Raw genomic sequence first — 23,079 nt, 5'->3', positions numbered from 1 at the left:
CCCTCCCTCCCTCCTCTACTCCCTCCTTCCCTCTCCCTCTCCTCCCTTCTTCTTTTTCTAAACTCAAAACATATATATATATATGCTGCCTTTATAATTATTCAAAGTGTGTGTATATATTTTTGGGAAAGTGTGTATCCTTAGGTGAGAAAAGGAAAAGTTTAGATAAATTTGACTCATTTTTCATGAGGGTGGAAGAGAGAGATATAAGGAGGTAGAGAGGAAACCCAATATAACTCATCAGCTAGCCAACGAGCTCAAATAGCACTACAACAGTGAACATCAATTTGGTAAGTATATTCATATAATTGTCATGGTGCTAGACCCATTTTTTAAAATTTGAAATTAAAATTTGAAAATTCTTTGCATATCTACATATACCTAAGGGATATGCATTTTAAAATTGTATTGTCATTTTAAACAAAATTATGTTGGTTCTTTTTTTTTGTCTTGTTATTTTGTGTGTATGTTTGTCTTGTGGTTTTTATGGTAGCAAGGAGCTGTACCTCCAACCAGTTCAGTCCCTCCTGGTGCTGGGGCTCCAACTGTTGGACAACCAGGAGCAGGGTTTGGAATGGTGAGTGACAACCTGCACTAAAAAGTGTAATTGACATTTCTAAGGCCATTGCCAAATTGCCCGATCCCAGATTAAAAAATGTAATTCTTCCCAAAATGCAGTAAGGTAAAACTTAAAAAGTTACCTCGTTTGCTTTAGATATTAGTAGTCTACACATGACATGATAAAGTCACATACAAAATAGTTAAAATTATTTCTATCAAAATAATTTCTATAGTATACTGTTATGTTATTTTTGGAGTAATATTTATCAAACATTCTTAGCTCAATCATCAAAATCTATTCTTAATCCCTATACTAGGACTTTTCACTTACCACTTTCATCACTAGCAAATTTTAGGGCCATCATCCATAAGGAAACAAGGTTTTATCTCTTTAAGAATTATGCTTACAGAAAGCAAATAAACAGCAACAAAGCCTGGTTGGGATGAGGATGCTATGTGGCCAGCCTTGCGTCTGTGCCTCAGTGATTCTCTGTCATCCTCCAGCGTCAAAGCACAAATTATACTTTCTCCTGGTCCTGGAGTCCTCAGGATTTTCAGGAGCATATTAAAGACATAAATGCTAGGACCTTGCTATAGTGGATTCCACTCATGCTGTGAACCACTGTTCCTTTTCAGCCTCCGGCTGGGACGGGCATGCCCATGATGCCGCAGCAGCCAGTCATGTTTGCACAGCCCATGATGAGGCCACCCTTTGGAGCTGCAGCTGTACCCGGCACCCAGGTCCGTGTAAATGTCCACAGAATAAGGACATTCATTGCTAAGTATTAAACTGCCGTGTGGAAAACTGTTGACATGTGTTTACCTAATGTCCTATCTGTTGCTTCAGAAGTAAAGGGAACATGGAAGACAAACTAGCAATACTGAGAGGTTTAGAGGAAAATGATAGAAATAACTACCTGTCTTAAAGTCCCACCATTCCTCTCCTACTTCATTCAGAGTGGTTCCTGAGGACAACTAGGCATTGAAAGTATGTATTTATTCCAGAAAAAGGAGTACTTCTGATCCACAGTTTTATTATGTGTTTCCAGAGTTAGCCAAACTCAAGGTTAGGAACACAGTCCTCCAGACTACCAAGTTTGCCCAAGACTTGTAACACTAACTTCAATGAGTTTGCCAAACTGTAACGTCTAAGTGAGCAGTCCCCATAAGACTACCCTCACTTCAGACACAAGTTTGGGAGTCCCGTGGATCACGTTCACTTCAGATCAGCTGCCTACAAATTTGAGGGTTCCCAGGACCACCCTCAGATTAGATAATTTCCTAGTATGACTCAGAGAACTCAGGAAAGCACTAAATTTAAAATTACAGTTTTATTATAGTGAAAGGATACAGATTAAATCCAGCCAAAAGAAGAGATACAGAGGGTGAATTCTGGGCGGGTTCCAAGCATGAAGCTTCTTTGTCCTCAGGGATGGGTTTACCCACCTGGCATCAGTGTGTGACAATACTCATGCAGTATTGCCAATCCAGGAAGCTACGTGTGCAGAGTTTTTATTGAAGTTCCATTATATAGGAAAGATTAATAGAATTATTGCCAATGTGGTTGAACTTAATCTATCCCCCCCTCTCCTCCCTAAAATTCAGAGCAATATCTAGTGACCCAACTCTCGAATCACACGGTTGGTTTTTTCTGTCATGGCTAGCCCCCACTTTGAGCTATCTTGTTAGCATAAACTTTCAGGTGTACTTTCAAAAATCCAACCTTACTAACAAAGTCACTTGGGAAATTGCAAAGGTTTAGAGGGTACCCAGGAGAAAAGGCAAACCTCTCCTTAGGTGAGGCCCAGTTTCTTACTAAACATTGTGCTACCTTCATTATCGTAGGTGCTAAAATATGTGCACTTTGTAGAACTGCTTTTGCTGCTAGTAGTGATAGTCATGCTGATGAGTCACCCTTTCTTGAGTTCTCTTAAAAATTGCCTGGTGGAGGTGTAGTATGTAGAACCAAGGAGGTTTGCACCATGAGAAACCTACTTAGATATAGTCAGAACACCAAGATATAACTTTGCTACCACCATGCTGAGAAAACTAAAGCAAATAAGTCAAATACCTTTTAACAATGTCAGTGAACGTTTTTGCTTCTATATTTTTAACTTACCAATGGGTATTTATATTGCCTTATCCATAGGATTCCTTCTGTGAACTTTCTGAATGTACATTAATCCCCTTTGTTCCTTGAATCATCTGTAAATCCCTTTTCTACCTGTTCCCAAAATGTACTTTTAACTTTTTTAGTTTAATCCCTCAAAAGCCACAGTGACCAGGAGAGAGAATGGTGTTAGGTGTTCAAAGAGATAAATTTAAAATGTGAGGAACCCTGGCCTTCAATGCCGTAACCAAAGCATTGTCTGCATGAGAAATGTTCTAGTCTGATCTGAGATTATGAACCCTTCCTAGAATTGCTTTATTGGGGAGAGTGAGGAAAGTTTGGTGGATAATAGTAAGGCTAAATTTAGTCTAGATATTTTTAATTTCTAAGAAGGATCTCATTTATCAGGTGTGTTACCTTGATGGTTGAATATATCCATGACTATTTACCACCTTTTTGAAAAAAGGAAAATGTTTTTATTTTTATGAACTTGGTGTGCTGGAACTTTACAAATAAATTAATTATTATTTATTATTTCAGGTAGTTGGATTTTTAGCATAATGCCAGTGTTACATAGTATCAATTTGTTTACTTAATTCAAAGAATAAACTTGAGAAGTATAGATTGTATGATGAAAACGATGTTTTAATCATTTAACCAAATTTATAGTAATTTAGGAAATGGCATGTCATACTTATACAATTTTTAGATGTATATCTTATATCAGAGATGAAGCACAGCTGTTTATACTAGATAATAAACATGACTTGTTGCTTCAGAGAACAGATCGGCTTTTTATTACTGATGGGATGCCTGGACAATCCCATTATCCCTTGGTTGGTATTATGATGTTGTTATCATCTCACCTAATTATTAATTATGAATCAGTCCTTGAGTTTCTTATCTTCCAAACAACTCCAATCCTTATACTCATTTTTGTCTTGATCTTCCTATGAAGTATGAATCAAGTTTTTTAAATGGAAATTTGACTGACAGATTCTGCAGTCAGTCAATAGTTTCTGGACATAGGAACACTTCTGAAAATGCTTGGAGCTGTTTACTGAACCAATAAAAACATACATCCCTGCCCTGCAATCCCATATTTCTGAGGTTTCTATCATATGAGCATTGAAGATTAATTAGGCTCAAAGGTTACTATTCTACATAGTTGACATAACCAAATCAAGGCCTTGTACCCTAACATTCCTGCAGAAGCCTGATCCCAGAACCTATTTCTGTCACACAATTAAATAATTTAGGTGTCAAACAGATACCAGGTAAAGTAATTCTTTGCTGCTTTTCCTGCAGGTTCAGTATGATTATTTCCTATAGTGCTGAATAATTAGTCTTTTCTGCAAGTTGGACAGGCAATGTTGGAATTTAGTGACATTTATAACCAGGAAACTGTTTGCTCATCTGAGACAGACAGTGCCCAAACTGGACTGGTTTTCACTTAAAATACTTTATATGAAATCCTAGTATATTTAGCTAATAATTTTAAGTAATTTCTTATGTGGCTTTCTGCAAACTATTACTCTTCAATGTTTCCTTCAAACTCACTCTCCCTATAAAAGAAGTCCTTGAAATTTTCTTCATTAGTTTAGTGGTACTAATAACCCAAAGTCAAAATGCTTTTGTACAGAGAAATTGATTATTTTGTTTTGCTCACTGTATATTCATAATATCTTTATGTGACTAGTCTTTCACACCTTCTCTAACTCATATCCATATTGTTCTACCAGAGTCCTCCAATTTTTCTTTGGCTGCATCTGATATGAAAGAATTTCAAAAAAGCCAAATGTCATCTGAAGTGCATTTTACAAGTGCAAAATTAAGCACAACACTGTGACTAAGTAGAACAAGGTCGATGTTGTAAACCCTTAGCCATCTAATCTTCTGCGTGTGTGTTTTCTGTGGTGCGTGCTCGGCCTAATGCTTATCTATCTTTCTTGTTTGCTTTCTATTTCTTCTCTCTGGGGCTGGCTTTTCCCCATTAGCTTTCTCCAAGCCCTACACCTGCCACTCAGAGTCCCAAGAAACCTCCAGCAAAGGACCCATTAGCGGATCTTAACATCAAGGATTTCTTGTAAACAATTTAAGGTATCTAATATTGAGCTTTTCCTGTGGGCTTGCAATATTTACCTGTGCAATGCTTAGCTATTTCAGGTATGATATTTGTACTTCTGTGTTTTTAATACATGTATATGATAATGATAATTTGAGTATTTATATTTTAAGCCAATGTTAAAAGCTATTAATGAGTTATCAATGATTTTTTTTAAAATCTTACTTAATTTATAAAACTAAGAGAAAGACAGATCTTCAAATTGTCCTTAGACCGGAAGGCATAGATATTATACTGATAAAGCAGAGAGTTGTTCAAGCTACGTGGTAAATTGTGGCTGAAATTTATATAGAAGTAACACGATATTGTATTTAGAAATCACCTAAGAATATACTTGACTACATACTGTATTTTTATCTTCTTCAGCCTTTCTTGGCCTCATCAAGTAAAACTTAGATTATTACCCTTTGCTTTTCTACATTCGAGTAGAATTTTTAAATTTTAACATTCTACTTTTAAATTCCTAACCTAATACGAAGTGATTAATAGTGAATTTATTATGATGAAGGAAAAGTTGACTGTTCACCCCAGCACCTTACACAGTGGGGAGGTTCTCAACAAATACTTGCTGAGTGGGATGAGCAGTAATAATGCTGCTTTTCATTATTTTCAGTACTTTCCATACCCCTCTCAGTCATTATCTTCTTTGATCTTCTCTGTAGGAGATCAAACCCAGTGAGATAAACTAGCCAGATAGTCTCATTTCACAGCTAAAGAAACTGACACTTGGCATCAGGTGATTACCCAAGGTCACACTGGATTAGCAGAGTGTTGAACTTTTGGACCACTACCCAGTGTTATTTTCATTATGCATTTATATCTGTATATTTTTAAACTTTATCTAATGCCCACTAAGATTTTTTAAATTACTGCTTTATTTCTTTTCTTATACAAAGTTAATAGTTTAAAACTTTGAGATCTCAGCCAAGTAATTTCTCTTGTGCCTTTTATATTCCACTTTGGGTGGGACTGGGCTGATGGAGGCATACGTAAGGGGTCCTCAAACTTTTTAAACAGGGGGTCAGTTCACTGTCCCTCATTGGAGGGCTGGACTATAGTTTTAAAAAAAAACTGTGAACAAATTCCTATGCACACTGCACATATCTTATTTTGAAGTAAAAAAACAAAACGGGAACAAATACAATATTTGTATTTGCATGTGGCCCGCAGGCGTAGACCCTGGGTAAGACAATGAGCAATTGAAATTCCAGGAGTGCCCAAGGACATTGCACAGAGCAGCCTTTTGTTTCTGCCTGTTATTCAGTGAATATTGCTCTTATATGTCAAGAATGCTGTTAAATACCCAAAACAGAGATCCTTGAAACAGTCCCTCAGGGATTCACAGTCAAGAGGAAGACACACACTGACTGTTTTGTGAAGAGTTACCCACAGGGCCAAGCTTTAAAGACCCAGGCAAGGTTTCATGGCAAAGATGACTGGTGAAGTGTGGGTGGGAGTAGAGTAAATGAAGGCATTGAGTCACCAAGAATATCTCCTTTCTCTTCTATTCTGTCACTTGTTTAACCGTTGGATGACACATTGAGCACCATAACTAAAAATAAATTAATAGTAACAACAACAACAATAATAATAATAGAAATCCCTGCCATTCCCTTTTTTTCACTGCTCTTTTCTAAACGTTAGCTGTTCTTAATTGAGACTGAATGTCTTACTATTAAGATTTTTAAGTATCCAAATTCCAAAATTCTGCTGATATAATTTTTTTCTAACACAAAACTATACATTAAAATGTGTGGGCTTTTTTATTTCCTGGCTGAGATTTTAAGCTCAGTTTAGAGAATGGCTAAAGGTATATGAAGGTGAATCTTGTAATATAGAAACGTTTTGCATCAAGATTTTTTATACTACCTATGAAGTAAAATTGCAAGGGAGATAAATAAAATGCTTGAAGAGTATGTAATACTGGTTTTTAATTCAAGTGCTTTTTATCTTTACAGCTGCAATTTTTGTGACTGAATAGGAAAAAAAAATAATGAGTTTGGAGACCAGATAAGATTGATGCTCAGACTTACAAAGTGAGCCACCAGTACCAAACCCAATGCTTACTCGTAACTCCTCTCCTGAAACGTGTAGCACAGCTGTGAAAGTGAACCTTAGGAATGTGTACTCCCTTAGCTGTCCCCCCGACTCTCAGACTCGTAGTGTTTCTGGGTCATTTGTGTGTTGTATGACGTAAACAATGAGTGGATGTTTCTCATGCCCTAGTGCTTTTCTGACCTCGCCCGTGGACGGATGATGCAACTGTTGTGTGGTGAGCCATTTGGAAAGATGTGTCTGTGTTTTCGAAGGTTTCAATGTATATATAACTTTTGGACAAACCTAAACTCTCCATAAATTCTCTTTTCTTCTGCATCTCTGTTACAGGAATAGTGTGATCATATCAAATAGTAAGGAAAACACTTAAATATACAAAACTTCTTTTGGTGTGGAATACATTTTTCCAATCACAGGAACTTCAACTGTTGTGAGAAATGTTTATTTTTGTGGCACTGTATATGTTAAGAAATTTTATTTTAAAAAATATAAAGGTTAATGTCCATAATAAATATTTCTCCTTGAAGCTACCTTATCAAGAATGAAAAAAAATGTGAGAATTCCCTATTTAATCACTGCTATATTAAAATCTATATTTTAATTATATTTGACAGGTTTTGCATCTAAATTGGCCTATTTATTCATTCTTGATTAAATGCACTGAAAAGTCAAGGGTCTGTTTCTATCATGTCCATACAAGTGCAATTGGAGATGTGCTATTCAAGTGATATTATGAAGGCACCCCAAAGTGTATCTGTAATTGAAAAATTGCTGCAAATATTTGACTTTATTGTGAATTTTATGTATACCTGTTAATTTAGTATTTCTCTATGTGTTCTGTAGACAAGTGTTCTTCCATCCCTCAACCCAGCTCAAAGTAGGTTCTGTTGTACCATTGTGATTAGAATTTAAACTGATTCAGAAAATTGTATCCTTTACTGTACATACTGTATTCGTTACTTTTTAATTTGTTGTCACACTGTCTGTGCTGATGGCTTGGCTTAAGATTTCAATGCATAAATGAGGTCACTGTTGATCAGTGTTGCTAGTGGCTTGGCAGCTCTTTGTAAAAGCATATTGGGTTGGAAAGGTGTTTGCCTATTTTTCAAATTATTTAATAGATGTATGGTACCATTTTAAAGTGGTTGTATCTGAATTTATTGTGGGGATAACATACACTGTAATGGGGAAAAATTACCTAAAACCAATTTCAAAATGGCTTTCTTTGTATTTCAGTTTAAAAACCCAATGCATGTATGCCCTCTGAGATGCAATAAACATCTTGAACAAAGAAAATGCAAACATAATCTTTTTCTCACTCTTTTTTTTAGGGGTAGAAAAAGTCTGTTTCCAATGACACACACATACAAAATATTAAAAATTTTAAAACATTCAGGTTGAGAAATGCTGTCCATGTGAATATAGTTTTGATAATTTTACAATAAATTAAAAATAAGGGGGAAAAGAACAATTTTAATTGGCTGCCATTAAATTTGGGACTCTGGCTGCTGCCCCCTAACCTGAAATTCCATATTCCAAAACAGAAGAGGATGAACTTTTCTTTTAAAATAGGCAATTAAATCCATAATGGTTTTGTGAGAATTCCCCATAGAAATTGGAGAATAATGTGACTTTACTCACATACCTGCATGCATCGTCACTCAGATACAAACTATAGATTAGCCTGTTTTAACAAAATTGGGTGGCTTTATGCCTACAATTAGGTGTTCTAAGTAGTTTTTTCAAAAAGTAGTCCAATCTCAATGGAAATATTTCTCAAATGGAAGCATACCCTTATTTCTAAAACTAACTTGCCCTTTGTTACCTAGTTTTGTGTCTTGGGAAGTGAGTTGCAGAGCTAGTATCTGATGATATAATATACTTTTTATAGGTTACATTTGATCCTATCTTTCCTTGTGAGCATATTGTAATAGAAATGTTGTGTTAGGTTGTAAATCATTTTAAGTTTAATATTGATTTTTTAAAAAGAAGCATTGGACAAGAGTCCTCCATTGGTGAGTGTCATGGTGTCCTTGTAGGGGAATTGTCTATCAGCTGAGATGCTGGGTGAGGTCCTCTGGGCACTCAAAAACTTAAACTTTCTGGATAATTTTCAGCTCAGGTGCAACTTACTTATGGTGTCCCTGCATACGGTCAATGTGCCTTTCTAGCCTCACCTCTGTTTCAACTCCACCCTGTGCATGTGTGCACACAAGTGCCCAAGCACACTGTTCTGTGTGTGACCACACCACCACTCATGCCAGGGGACACCAAGCACTATGCTGGCCCACACAGGGCCCTCTGCTGAAATTACCTCACCAACCCCACCAGTGCAGCTGAATTCCTCTTGTCCATCATGACTCCTCACCCTGTTCTTCTCAGAGCACAATTTTTAACAGCCTTTATGGCATTTAACATATCTATATATATAAAAGCATAATATGCAAATCAACCAGACGACGGAACGACTGGTTGGCTATGACACGCACTGACCACCAGGGAGCAGATGCTCAACACAGGAGCTGCCCCCAGTTTGCAGGCCCCAATTGCCCAATGGGGAACCAGGAACTGGGGGTGGGTAGCGGCGGACATGGGTGGTGCTGGGGCTCCAATCGCCCACCCCCTGGTCGCTCCACACACAGAGGGCAACCAGCAGTGGGGGACAGGGCTGGCTGCCGGCAGCCAGGGAAGATCAGCCCTGACCGCAGGCCAGGCCCAGGGACCCTACCCTGCATGAATTTTGTGTGCTGAGCCTCTAGTTGTGTTATAATCAGCTGTGAAGATGGCCTCTGCTTTGGCTGACTGTGAGCCTCAAAGATAGGAAATGTCTCCCCCGTTCATCTCCTCAGCAATGAGCACCTGAGTAAGTGCCAGGTAAGTGTCTGAAGCATGAACACAATATGTTAGTTCTTAAAGGTCTCTTCACCTGATACTGCTGGGCTACTATCATATTTCTGATTACTGAAGAATAACCTGCATAGTGCTTTTATTGTCAAACTGGAGGCCCAGTGCACAAATTCATGCACGGGTGGGGTCCAGCCGGCCCAGCCCTAATCGGGGCAAATTGGGGTTGGGCCAGCTGGGGGGAGGGGCTATGGGTGATTGTCTGGAGGGCCCTGTCCCCCAATTGGAGATGGGGTGCCGATTGGGGGCGGGCCAGCTGTGGACAGTGGGCTGACCGGCCCTGTCCCCAAATGGGGTAGGGGGGCTGATAGTGGCAGCAGCCTGGGGGAGGGGCTATGGGTGGTTGGCTGGCCAGCCCTGCCCTTGATCAGGGTGGGGGGGCAATCTAGGGTGAAGCCGGGCAGGGGGAGGGGCTTCAGGAAGTTGGCTGGCTGGCCCTACCCCCTATTGGGTTGGGGGGGCAATCAGGGGCAGGCAGGCCCTGGAGGAGGGGATGCAGGAGGTTGGCCAGCTGGCCCCACCCCCTGATCAGGCCAGTTTGCTCCGCAGTGGGCGTCATAGTGACCAGTCATTCCGGTCATTACGTTCCGGCATTCTGGTCACTGGCTTTTTACATACATATAGATCAGCTGTTCTCAACCTGTGGTTTGCGACCCCTTTAGGGGTCAAACAACCCTTTCACAGAGGTCGCCTAAGACCATCGGAAAACACATATTGAATATATAATTACACATTGTTTTTGTGATTAATAACTATGCTTTAATTATGTTCAATTTGTAACAATGAAAATACATCCTGCATATCAGATATTTACATTACGATTTATAACAGTAGCAAAATTACAGTTATGAAGTAGCAACGAAAATAATTTTATGGTTGGGGGTCACCACAACATGAGGAACTGTATTGAAGGGTCGCAGCATTAGGAAGGTTGAGAACCACTGATATAGATGGTATTAGAGTTTTAATAATTCTTTTTCAGCTTACTGTAATAAAAGAACTAACACCAATTAAAACCCATCTTGCCTTGGCCGGTTTGGCTCAGCAGTTAGAGCATCAGCCCAGGCGCCTACGGGTCGCAGGTTCTATTCCCAGTCAAGGGCACATACCTTGGTTGCAGGTTCAATGTGGCCAGGTCAGGGCATGTGCAAAAGGCAACCAATCAGTGTGTCTCTCTCACATAGAAGTGCATGTCTCTCTCTCTCTCTCCTCCCTCCCCTTCCACTCTATAAAATCCATGGGAAAATCCCCAGGTGAGGATTTTTTTAAAAACACACCATCTTAAGTTAAAGATTTGAATCACTTTCTATATGGCATAATGATTGCAAGTGGTTCTCAGTGTCTCCTTTGATCTCTGGCTTTCATGTTATTTATTGTACTTTTAAAAAGTGAAGAAAGGCAAAAGATTTTTTGGGACATACACAATCGTCACTAGCTATTAGGACATATAATGAACAAAGCTTTCGGCCAGCAGTCTCCCTTTAGGAATCTTTGGGAGAAATGCTAAGACAAGTGTATAAAATAAAAATGTGAGGGCATTGAAAAAAAAATACTGAAAAGAATCCCACCTATGCATTTAATAGTTTTGTCACCATTTTCCTCACCAACAAACTGGAAGGAGTTTACAAGAAAAAACATGAAGGCAGGTAAAACTGAGAAAACATTTAACCTGGAAGAAAAAGAAAAATATTGTGCGCAGAGGGAGAACTGTGTGAGGTGAGGTGGAAGAATAATCAGTTTAGGAAAGATAGGTTATGATAGTGGTTCCCAAACCTGGGTGATCGTTGTACGTACTTGGAGAGCTTTATCAAATATAGACGTCTGTGCTTCACACTGAGAGACTGCAGGGAAGATTTTGGTGAGGCCCTGGAAACGGGCTTTCTGAAATAATTCCCTAGGTTATTTCAATGAGCAGCCAAATTCAGAAACTACTAGGCTAAGGGAAACCACTGAAATACCATAAATCCAGTGGACTCTGAATATGTAGCTCTATTGGAAAGTCACAGATGATTCCAGCAAAAGAGAACATTTCCAAATTCTTTAAAATAGGAAAGCCACAAAGAGTATTTTGTTTGACCTAGCCTAAAAATTGACACATTTAGTTGCAGGTTATAAAAAGGTGGTCCGTGTAGCATAATGGTACACTAGTTTTCACCGAAACCCAAGCTTTCATCTGGGAGTATGTGCACGAGAGACATGCTGCTATATGCGGGCTGACAGTTGCCCAGGACATCCGATTAGGGAACCACATCAGTCACGGACCATCCACATGAAGTGGCACCACTGCCCATTTGGTGGGTACAATAGTGTCACTTACTTTCCCAGGCCACAAAGAACGCCTTTTAAAGTAAATGTTTCAAGTACAGTGGCAAAAGACTAAATCCAGTTGTCTCAAAAATAACACACTTTTATTTTCAGGCAATTGCTTGATAAAGTGGTACTTTTGTTTGGCAGTAGGATCTTTGCACCAAGCCAATCCTGATTTTTAAAAGAAAAAAAACAAACAGCACTTGTGTAGGCATTGCAAAGAAATGTTTTTGAAGAATTTAAAAGTTGTATCTTCTAAGTTGTTGGCTGCAAATTTGTCTAACAACTGATCCATTGAAAGTAGTTTTAAGGAAAAAAATTCTCACATCCTCTCAGAACTCTCTACTGTGTATTAGTATGTTCTTTTCTCTTATAGCCTGAGATTTGTGGTGTTTTACGATCTGGTTTCTGGGTCAGTAGCACTAGTTTAAATTCTAAGGAAAACAAAACTGTAAAGTTTTGACTCCTGTCAATTAATGGGAAGGGGAAGACGGTAAGGGGCAGGTGCATGAAGCAGGAAGGGGCTTCTCCTTATCTGCCAGGGGCCTCAGTACTCTAGGGATTGTTCTTGGGAAGTCCCTGAATTGTTCATCCAGCTGAGAAGAGATAAACTCCTTAATGGGCAGTTCTTAGAAGAGCATTGCATTGTTTGCTAGCTAAAGGCCTGTAGCTGGAAGTTTAGGAGTAACCTATCGGTGGAGAGGGGAAAATGACTGTTTTGAGAAAACAATAGTTGTATCACCCCAATCCTCCCAAGAGGGCCAGCAGCATACACACTCACACATATTCACACTCACACATATTCACACTCACACTAGTTCTGGGATAAATGATTGCTGACCTCTGCTCTTAGGATATTCTAGTCTTTCTTTCAATTATATTAAGTAATTTCTGTAAGCTTAGAAAACTAATTGCAAGTGTCAGGATATTTTATTTGGTGAACATTTACTTTATACAGGGAAGTCTGCTCTGGTTAGACAATTAAAGGTCTTTTATTCCACATCCAGAATTTTTTCCATTATATCAGAGTTGGTGTATCTATAAACCACAATGCTAAGTGCAGCTGTATAGCCAATTCTAAACTTTCAATAACACACATTAATATTCAGTATTTTGGGGATTTCATAAAATATTGAGGAAAGAATTTTTTTTCTTTACTTTTGAGGTTAGAATTACATTTGAGTATAAAAGCAAGTCAATTCTGTAGACCACTGATGTTTCCCTTTTTTATTCATTTTTTAAAAATTATTTTTATCATTTCTTTTAAACAACTTTTTAAAATATAGGTTAAGCTTTTTTATGAAAATCTTTCTATAATGTGCTGCCCTCCAAAACTCATACTGGACAGAACTAGATGTTATACTGATTACACAGTCATTATAAGCATAACATATTGGTATGCTTTCATATGTCTATAGAGAAGAATAAGGAATGGATAGGCTGAGCAAAAGCCTAGAACTTTTCAAAATCATCTGTATTCAGTTATATGAAGAGATTCCAAAGTATTTCCCTTATCTATGCCACATGTGTCAAAGTATACACACTTCTCAGGCTATGAATACATACACAGAGAATTTTAATAACACAAGTTCAAGTTTGAGTATTAATAAAACATTTATAAATATAGATAGAAATGTGCTCACATAGCCAAAGCTTGGTAACCATAGTGGAAGGTAAAAATAGATCATAAATTCACATATTGGCTGCATTGTGAATTGAAGTAGATATTCTAAGTAGCCAGCTTCTTCCCAGTGCTTGAAAAAAGTGAAGGGATCTTAAGATATTATTGCAAAGCTTAAAATATTACTAAAACAAAAGTATTTTGGAGGCATGTTCTGAGGCAGAGTTTATCTTATTAAAGGTTTACATGGCAGATGGAGAAGATGGGGAGTCCTTGCAGGAGCCTGGAACCTGTCAGTTTGAAGGCATGCTCATCAGAAACTCAAACAAGTCAGTAGGGAAGATGGCAAATATCTGATTCCTTAGGTGCCACAATATTCTGAGAGTAAAATTCTCATTATAATAAGTATTTCCATTATTTAGATATGTAGCTTTATCTTTAATACAGTATACACTTAAGATAATAGCTCTAATTATTTGAAGGCTTAGCATGTAGCAGAGAGTAAATAATGCCAATGAATACTTGATACTTTAAGCATTTATTAATTGCCTTCTATGTCCCAGGTATGAGCACTTGAGATGATGATAATGAAAGTGGGAAGAAGGCGAATGGTTGGCCTGAGCTGCCATTCTCTATAGACATATTAACATAGCCCTTCACCTAGTTCCTCTGGTGACTGGGATGTTTGTGAGTTCCCTGGGCCTGGCCCAAGATGCAACTTGTGGGTTTAGAATAGACACCTATTATGGACTGAATGTTTGTGTGCTACCCCCACCTCCAATTCATATGTTGAAGCCCTACCCAAAAAACGGGGCCTGAATGAGGTCACTGGGGCTAGGTGGGGTCACCAGGGTGGAGCCCTCATGATGGGGATTAGTCCCCTTATGAAGAGACACCACCGAAGAGCTCACAGCCCTCTCTCTCTGAGAGTGAACAGAGAAAAGGGAGTGGGAACACACTGCAAGACGGCGGCCTCCAAACCAAGAAAAGGGGCTTCAGAAACCTACCTTGCCAAAATCCCCAGCCTTCAAAACTGTGAGAAATCAATTTCTATTGTTTAAGCCACCAGTCTGATATTTTGTTATGACAGCCGAGCAGATTAAGACAACACCTCACCTGTGGGTGAAGCAAATTAGCCCAAATTGGGAATACAAATTATTTTAAGACACCATATGCACAGGATGCAACTGCCAGTTATTAATTACAGAGAGGAGCGAACAGGGAATTTTCCTCCCTAGACTTTAGAAAACCATTTGAGGGTGTTTTCTCCCCTTTGGTGTATGATAAGTGGATAAAAAACTGTGTATCCTCTACAGTGACCCCCATCTGACGAGAACAAGATTCCACCAGGGATTCATCATTCAGTTAGAAAAGATAAGAGAATGGGAGAATCAAATAAAGCTCTGCAAAGAAAATGAGCTACACGTTATATTTTTGAAAAGTACAATGATTTTAAGGAGATTATGTATAGTCAGAATTTAATCTTAAACACCAAACTACTGACACTAAACACCCTAAATTACTCTGAATTTACTCAAATCCCAGGAATTATTTTGTAAGCATCTAAGATGAAGTTTTGTGTGTGCATGTTTGCAATAAGTGTGCAAAATTCACCTTGAAACATCTTTAGTTGCAATGATCATATAGATGATCTTTCATAAAAGATCTGGGCAAATCTTTTGAGTCAGTAGCCCTATTCCACTAGTGACAATAATAAAATACTACTTAGTGAAATGTGGTTAGAATGAAATAGAATCATTTTTAAGTAAATGACAGTTGATTTAATACTTGCTGAAACCCTGCATAAAAAAATATATACAAACACAATAATAGTGATAACTGGTTTACTTTTAAAATTTTTTATTGAATGATTTTTTTCACCAACTCACATAAAAGAACATGCACTTGTGTTGAATTTCAGCTGTTTTGGACACAGTTTACAAACCATTTTATCATAAGCTGGTCAGATATTCCTATGCATACTAATCAAGTATTTAACTCCCCATTCATAAAAATAATAATAACAAAATAAATTTGAACTCTGGCAAAATCAGTAACTTGGGTGTGTCATGACAGAAGAGAATGTGTTCCCTCGAAACTGCCAGGAAGAGCAGACCAGAGATTAGGCCAGTAGTTACTGAATTTCATGGTTCATCTTCAAATTACTAAAACCCCTTGGAAATAAGGGCCTGGGCCTGGCCAGTGTTTCTCAGTGGGTAGAGCATCATCCTGTGCGCCAAAGGTTCATGGGTTTGATTACCGGTCAGGTTCTGTTGCTGGCTGGGGCTCAGGCATGAGGCAACCAACCAATCGATGTTTCTCTGTCTAGAATCAATGAAAAATATATCGTTGGTTGAGGATTAACGAAAAATAAAAAAGTAATAAATAAGGGCCTGAACTACTGCCCTTTTATAACCATTCAGGAAATAGGTATCAAGTGCCCCAGAGCAACCAGTGGACTCTGTCTGCTGAGGCTGCCATGATGGCCAGAGGGAGTGAACAGCCTTGGTCCCTAATGAAAATAATCAGAACCTTCTTTGTAAAAGTATTCTTAGATCATATTCATTTTAAGGAAGCTATTTAAAATTACTACTCAGAGAATTCGCCAAAAATAATACGCCTAAGGCTCTATGAAGAAAGCTGAATTTTGTCAAGGGGAAAAAAGACTCTCGCTTGAGAAAGACGAGAATTGCTTGTCCTAAAAACACACGGGAGACTGTGTAGCATAAAGTGATGTGCCTTTCAGATGCAAGGTCATTTACAACTGTGGAGCTGTCTCCCCTATGCATGCATGAAAAGCCCATGGTTAGAACACTAGTTAAATAAAAGCTTGAGATCTTAAAAGGTCTCAGCTTCCCTATTTTTAAACTAGATTTATTTCCTAGGATGAAGTATTTCTTTCATTTTAAACTATACACACTTCAGCCGATATCTTTTAAAGCAGTACAATAGTTGACAGTTTTGTTGATAAAGCTAATCCGTGTAATTCTTTAAAAAACAAAACAAACAAAAAACTAAAGTTTCTCAGACCCAAGAGAAAGCAATATGAACACGGAGGGCATGCACTGAATGGGTCCACCTCAGAGTAGTCCTAACTGTCGTGAATGTTTGTCTCTAATTCGATTTGAAATGTGACTGTCCACCTCTGTATCTACCGTTTCACCTTTAATTTGCACCCAGCACCACAGTAGATTCTTCTTGGGGTAGGACCCTGAGAATAACTCCATTGAGAAATCACATTGTTTAGAGGACCAGCTTGAAGTTTTAAAGAGTGTCTAATTTTTAAGAAGGCTAGCAGGAAAAAAATTACTTTGCACAAACCAAACTTACCACCACGTGGAGTAAATACTTGGCATGGAAATGCCCATCAATAACTTGACCTAAACAGTTTTACATGCAGGAAAATCTTTTGACAAAAGTAAATTTATAAAAATATTGAAATGCTATTAATAGAGTTCGTGTCCAGGCACACTCCGTGAGGTGGTCTTGCCACAATCATCGGAACTGGTTTCCCCCGCGACTTAGATCGTCCGTGGCCTGGTGTGGGGTTCCCGTTACCCGTGAGCGCAGTCGGCGTCCTCCCCGCGGATCCAGAGGCACAGCTGGGCGTACTTGAGGGGCGTGATGCGCACCGCCACGTTGTAGTCCTTCTGCTCGCCCTGCACGTCCACCCACTGGTGGCCGGAATAGACCGCGATGATCTTGCGCTTCCAGTGCTGGTCTGGCTCTTTCAGACGCAGGTAGACCCCGGAGCCGGTGGAGCCCGGCTGGGCGTCGCAGTATTGATAGAGGAGGTCATTGGACTCCTCGGACACGCTGCAAAACCGGTAGACCAGCTGATCAGCTCTGTCCTGATCAAAGCCGGAGAAGTGGATCATGCCCCCGGGCAGCTTCCTGAGGGCCGGGCTGATTCCTAGGTCCATGTATTTCTTCTTGTGAGCACGTTTCAGCTCCAGAAGAGCGTAGTCGTAGTCCAAGGCGGCGGCCCCTCGCCCTCCTGTGGCCCAGCCTTTGGGGATGTGGGTGTTCTTGACCCGGGTCCACTGGAAGGAGGGCCCACCCTCGGCGCCCCTCTGACCCCCAGGAGAGTTCTTTCTCCTCCTTCCAGCCTTGGCTGTCTCCTTCAGATTCTCTTTGCTGCCCTCTCTTTGGTCATCACCATTGGCTTCTCTCCTGCTCCTCCTGGAACCCCTCCGTTTCTTGCCACCTCCTTTATTTCTCATCTTCAGCAGCCCTACCCTCAGCTTTCTACTCCCTTTCACATAGTCCTTCCCGTCGTGCACACAGTGGGCAGCGGTCAGAACGTGCTTGGGGGACACGAGGACGCCACTGCAGCCCGTGGACAGCTTCACGGCTGTGTTGAAAGGGAAGTTGGTGAGGAATCTTTTGTCCAAGATGCTGAACCTGCTGTCTGTGCCATACACCTGCCTCTTCCTCCTGGCCGAGGCCCCTCTGGCGGTGGTGTTCGGCGTGGGCTCCAGGACCAGACCTTGCACTTTCACTCTGGTCAAGGTCCGGGTGCCATTCTCAAAGACAGTCTCGTAGGAGAGAGAATCCTCCAGGTCAGAGAGGCTGGGAGCGGGGAGTTCTTTCTGGCACTCAATGCCACACACTTTCTTCAACACCATCTTGGCCTCGGCCTCAAACGTGGGGCTGGTGAGATGGAAAGTCCTGTCGCTGACAACCCGGGGTACTTTTCTCAGACGCCACATAAAATCCTGCTCCCTCTCTGATCCATCAGTGAGGGGCCACCCAAGCGTGAAAAATATCAGCCACAGTAGCTTCTTTTCCATTGTGTTCTTCTCTCTTGTCCTTACAAAACGGAAAGAGAAAAGAGGAGCTTTACAACATTTTCTTTTTAAATGTTATTTATCCATGTCGTTTAGGCCTTGGGTTCACCGGGAATCTTCACCACAAACAGGAGTCCTTATGTTCCCTGTACCGTGGGGCCTTGACTTACGAGTTTAATTCGTTGGAGACCCAGCTTGTTAAGGAGCTCGTTACCTCAAAGTACTCTGTCAACTCAATGCAAAAAATCGGCAGAGAGACAGCTGGTATCTCAAAAAACTCGTTAGTCAGGACACTCGTAAGTCAAGGCCCCACTGTACTTAGGCTTTATTGTGATTAAACACCCTGTTAAGTAAGCTCAGACAGATTTCCAAAATCAGTAGATTGTTTTCCCCCCAATCTTCCCACCACCAGCCCTAACTCTCCCCCTGCCCCAGTCTGCCACCTCCACCTCTACCTCCCCAGGCCCAATGTGTGGGAGAGGGGGACTGGATAGCTAACTGGGAGGTCTCTACTGACCAAGCCACACTCTCCTCCTCCCTAGGTCTCCTGCAACCTTATTTCCAGATGCCTTAGACATACAGATAGCAGGAGATGCCCCGCACTTCCCCTGCACTTGGCTCCTTAAACGCAAAAATCATAAGATTCCTCATCTCTACAGTGTAAGTCCTCGCACAGAGCTCAAAAAAGCGTTCATTAGAATACAGTGGATTTCCCAGAACCATGGTTTGTGGACCAAGCTGATTGACGACGTAATTGAAATCACCAGACACTATTCTAAAAGCAGTAGTGGCTTATGAAATAAATAAATGGGGTCATCTGCTGTTGACCTGCTTTGATTTTTACAAGCAGAACCCCTTATCATAAAAAAATATGCACAGGACATTTTATGCTAAAGTTAGAAAAATGTACTCTGTACTTACTGCCATCTAAGGCAAAGCAACATGCAAACATGTATCACAGCGGGCTTTTACTCTACGTTAAAATTAGTTACAAGAATTTATGGAGCACAGGTTATGACTCCGAATTGGCTGCTTGGGGGAGCATGATGGGGATTAAATATAGTCCCTTTCATCATGGGTCTCCTCCTCCAAGAGCAGTGGTTCTGTGTTAAGTAATTTTAAAGTTGTGAGTGCTGATCGATCATACATTGCATCTTCTTGTATTCTTGCCCTCTTTTCCTGCCTCCCTAGGCTCACAGGTATGTACATCTCTGTAGTGGAACTGATGTTTGTCAGTTGTTGCTTCCTGAGGGTGGGGCCAGTGGTAGCACTTTTTGGAGCATCAATTTTGAAATTTGTAAGCTATGTTCCACATCATTTTTAACTAATAGCTAAAATATCCAGGCTTAGCAAATGATTTGCACTTAGTATAGAGCAGAGGCAAATTCAAAGTTACATTATTCTTACAACACTTGGACTCTCAATGCTCTCTGATAATGTGTGTGTGTGTGTGTGTGTTAAATAAAAGTAATGAAGAATGTTAGGAATGTTCCTTAACCCAGGGTACACCCATAGGATCCTGTGCACCGGCATGAAAACCACAAGTTATCTCTGAGCAGAGCTGGATATGACATCGCTTGATACAACAGAGTTCCTTTTGCCATATAGGAGTACAGAATTTTATTAATAAACAGCATTCTTTGATAAAACATATACTACATAACCTCTCCATTGTTTAAACATGATATATTCACCAAAATATGACACAATTAACTTGAATCACCATACATGGGAACATATTGAACAAATTTATAATAATCTTTACCATGTTTTGGCATCAGCAAGATTACACAGAAGCTTTGGAATTTCCATCTTTTTTTGTATCTGCTCACACTTGAATGCTGAGTAATGGTGATTCAGTTAATTTTAGACTGTATTGTTTAAGTACCTTGTAACTTACCTTGTGACTTATTTTATTTGGGGAAATCATGGATATTGTCCAAAAATCAATAAAGAATATACTTTGGAAAAGAATCCACAGTCATGGGACAATATTGTCTAATCATTACCATGGCAAATTTGACTTTATCAGAGCAGTATTTATATTGAAAATGATTTTTTTGAGCCACTTAGTATTTTCTTTTGTTATCTTCTATGCAATCTGCACAATGAATATTTCATAAATTTTATTTAATTGGGTTGGAGTGAAAAGCTTTTAACTCAGTAATTCCACTACGACCTTGAAATCCTGTGCTTAACTGGATAGTTTCCACAATGAAAAATTATGTCTTTGAGGAAAAAAAAAAGCAAAAATCAGAGTTATTTGCTGCCTCTTAGCTTATCAACAGACTAAAATAGATGATGATTAAAAAGATATATATATTTTATCTACCTGATTCTCAGCAAAATTTCAATCAAGGGAGCTTTTTAGTCTGGAAAAAAAGTTTTAAAAATTAATTGGCTGGTTTAACCACTGAGCAAAACCATGGCTGGTTTTGCTCAGTGGTTAAAGTGTCGGCCTGCAGACCAAAGGGTCTCAGGTTCAATTCCCAATCAAGGGGATGTACCTCAGTTGCAGGTTCAATCCTCAGCCCCACTGGGGAGCATACAGGAGGCAACCAATCAATGTGTCTCTCTCACATTGATGTTTCTCTCTCTCTCCCCCGCCTACTCCCTCCCTTCCACCTAATCCTCACCCAAGGAAAAAAAATATTCTTGGGTTAGGATTAAAAAAAATTTTGATATTTTTTCATTTAGCCCTTTACGATAATAGCTGTCTATTTATACAGTACATGATTGCTGTATATGATTGCATCAAAGACTGAAAGTCAGCCATATGTCTTCATTGAGAAACACATAGAATCGTTTTGTACATATTAACACTTGATACTAATGTTCTGTAGAATAATAATTCGGGAGAGTCATTCCTAGGCAAACAGAGATGTCCCAAATCATGGTGCTGTGGTACTATTTCCCCAGTTAGTTTTTGTTTTCAGAACGATTTAGTTTAGTCTTGCAACTTTTTATTTACTTAGGGATTAGAAAGGAAGAATGTAGCTATTAAATAACTGACACGATGACATTCTACTATGCAAATCATCGAACTGGAATATGAACAAAAAATATAGAAGTTTCCCTACTCTTTATGGAATAAAACATGTACTCTGTGTCATAACTCTGTAGGCAGGCTTTTAAGAAAGCCCCATGTAATCGTTTTATGTGTCAACTTGACTAGGCCACAGCGTGCCCAGGTACTTGGTTGCACATTACCCTGGGTGTGGGGTGCCTGTGACGGTGTTTCTGGATGAGACTGGCATTTGAATTAGTAGAATAAGCAAAACCGTTTTCTCTCCTCAATGTGGTGGGCCTCACCCAATCAGGTAAAGGTCTGAACAGAACGAAGATTGACTCTCCTGTGAGTGAGGGAAAACACTTCCTACCTACCTGCTTTGAGCTGAGGCATTGCTTTTATTCCTGACTCGGGACTCAACGTGCAACATGAACAACTCAAACAAATGTCATTAATTTGTTAATAAAAGTCTGTATTGATGTCTGGCAAGCTATAAACCCTGTCATACCAAAGGATGCCGAGCTAGTAGTCCCTAGAGAAGCCGGGTCAGCATCACCCAGGAATGTGTTAAAAATGATAATTTCAGGGCCCAACCACCTACTGCCCGAAACTCTCCAGGGGAGGGGCAGGTTCCCAGCTATCTATGTTTTCACCCGCCTTCCAGGCAATTCTGATACTCAATACAGTTTAAGAATCACAGTAAACCAAGGCCCTAGTGTAGTAGCTTGAGCCACACCCTGGATGGCAGTCTTTCCAGGTATGATTGCTTAACCAGGTTTCAAATGATATCTGCTCCATGTTTGTGTACAAAATAAGTTTATTCTGAAGTTTGCTTTTTTACTATCTTAGCAACTGCTAACAGCGAATGGTTCAGTGATTTAATAAGAAAAAAATAACTTACTTTTATACAAGTGACCTAATAATAGACCTGAAAAGATTCAAATTCAGTAGGCTGGTATGAGATGCCGCCGACTTCTGATGCCACAGATCGCGCAGTGGCATGAGTTGCCCAGCCCTGTCTGGTGCCCTTGGAGCGAGCTCCACAAAAATAAAAGCCATGCCCACATCTATCCTTGGGCATGGGAAGGGCACAGCCTTGTAACATGACCTCAGAATCACAGTAATAAGAGGGCATGGGTTCAGTTAGCTTAATTTGGCCTGTAATTTAAAATTGGACAAATGTCTATGGATGCTTTCTTTTGGAAAAATCTAAGTTTGCCTGGTGGTAAAATGTCAATGTGATGTAAATGACAGCTCTCAGTGATAGAGCAACCCATGGTTCACTGGCTCCATCTACATATGCCCAACATTCAAAAAGCACTAACTCATTGACCTAACAAGATACAGTCCCCATTAGTGGGGCATCTATATTTTGAAATCTATAACATTCCTTGTCTTCCCTCATCTTCCTCCTTTTTCCACTATAATTGTGACCTTAACTGTCACTTTCCAGATGGCTTGGAGTTGAGACTTCATTTTGGTTAATGAAAGTGAGGTTGCAGTCATGGCTCTCCACCATGCATCAGTGTACACACAGTTGGTTGTGGGTTGGACCATGGAAATACATGGAGTAGATGGGAATTAGGAAGGAAGAAA

General features: G+C 39.8%; 2 protein-coding genes across 2 annotated transcripts in view; one reads left to right on the top strand and one right to left on the bottom strand.

Annotated features, from left to right (window-relative positions):
- SNAP91 (synaptosome associated protein 91kDa) overlaps nucleotides 1–8,158 on the top strand; it is a 119,276-nt gene extending 111,118 nt beyond the window's left edge. Inside the window, exons 28-31 of the mRNA XM_015570286.1 lie at nucleotides 494–577; nucleotides 1,198–1,302; nucleotides 4,669–4,771; nucleotides 6,755–8,158. Of these exons, the coding sequence (XP_015425772.1) occupies nucleotides 494–577; nucleotides 1,198–1,302; nucleotides 4,669–4,761 (282 nt within the window). The 3' untranslated portion in view covers nucleotides 4,762–4,771; nucleotides 6,755–8,158. The remainder of the gene's footprint in view (nucleotides 1–493; nucleotides 578–1,197; nucleotides 1,303–4,668; nucleotides 4,772–6,754) is intronic.
- Nucleotides 8,159–15,526: 7,368 nt separating this feature from the next.
- The window catches only part of PRSS35 (protease, serine 35), a 14,263-nt gene continuing 6,710 nt past the window's right edge, over nucleotides 15,527–23,079 (bottom strand). Inside the window, exon 2 of the mRNA XM_006773461.2 lies at nucleotides 15,527–18,495. Coding sequence (XP_006773524.1) covers nucleotides 17,238–18,476 — 1,239 coding nt within the window. The 5' untranslated portion in view covers nucleotides 18,477–18,495 and the 3' untranslated portion in view covers nucleotides 15,527–17,237. The remainder of the gene's footprint in view (nucleotides 18,496–23,079) is intronic.

This window comes from Myotis davidii, unplaced genomic scaffold (genome assembly GCF_000327345.1).
Source record: "Myotis davidii unplaced genomic scaffold, ASM32734v1 scaffold185, whole genome shotgun sequence".
In the NCBI taxonomy this organism is placed as follows: domain Eukaryota; kingdom Metazoa; phylum Chordata; class Mammalia; order Chiroptera; family Vespertilionidae; genus Myotis; species Myotis davidii.
Note: the sequence above shows the minus strand (reverse complement) of the source record. Positions and strands in the feature narration are given on the sequence as shown.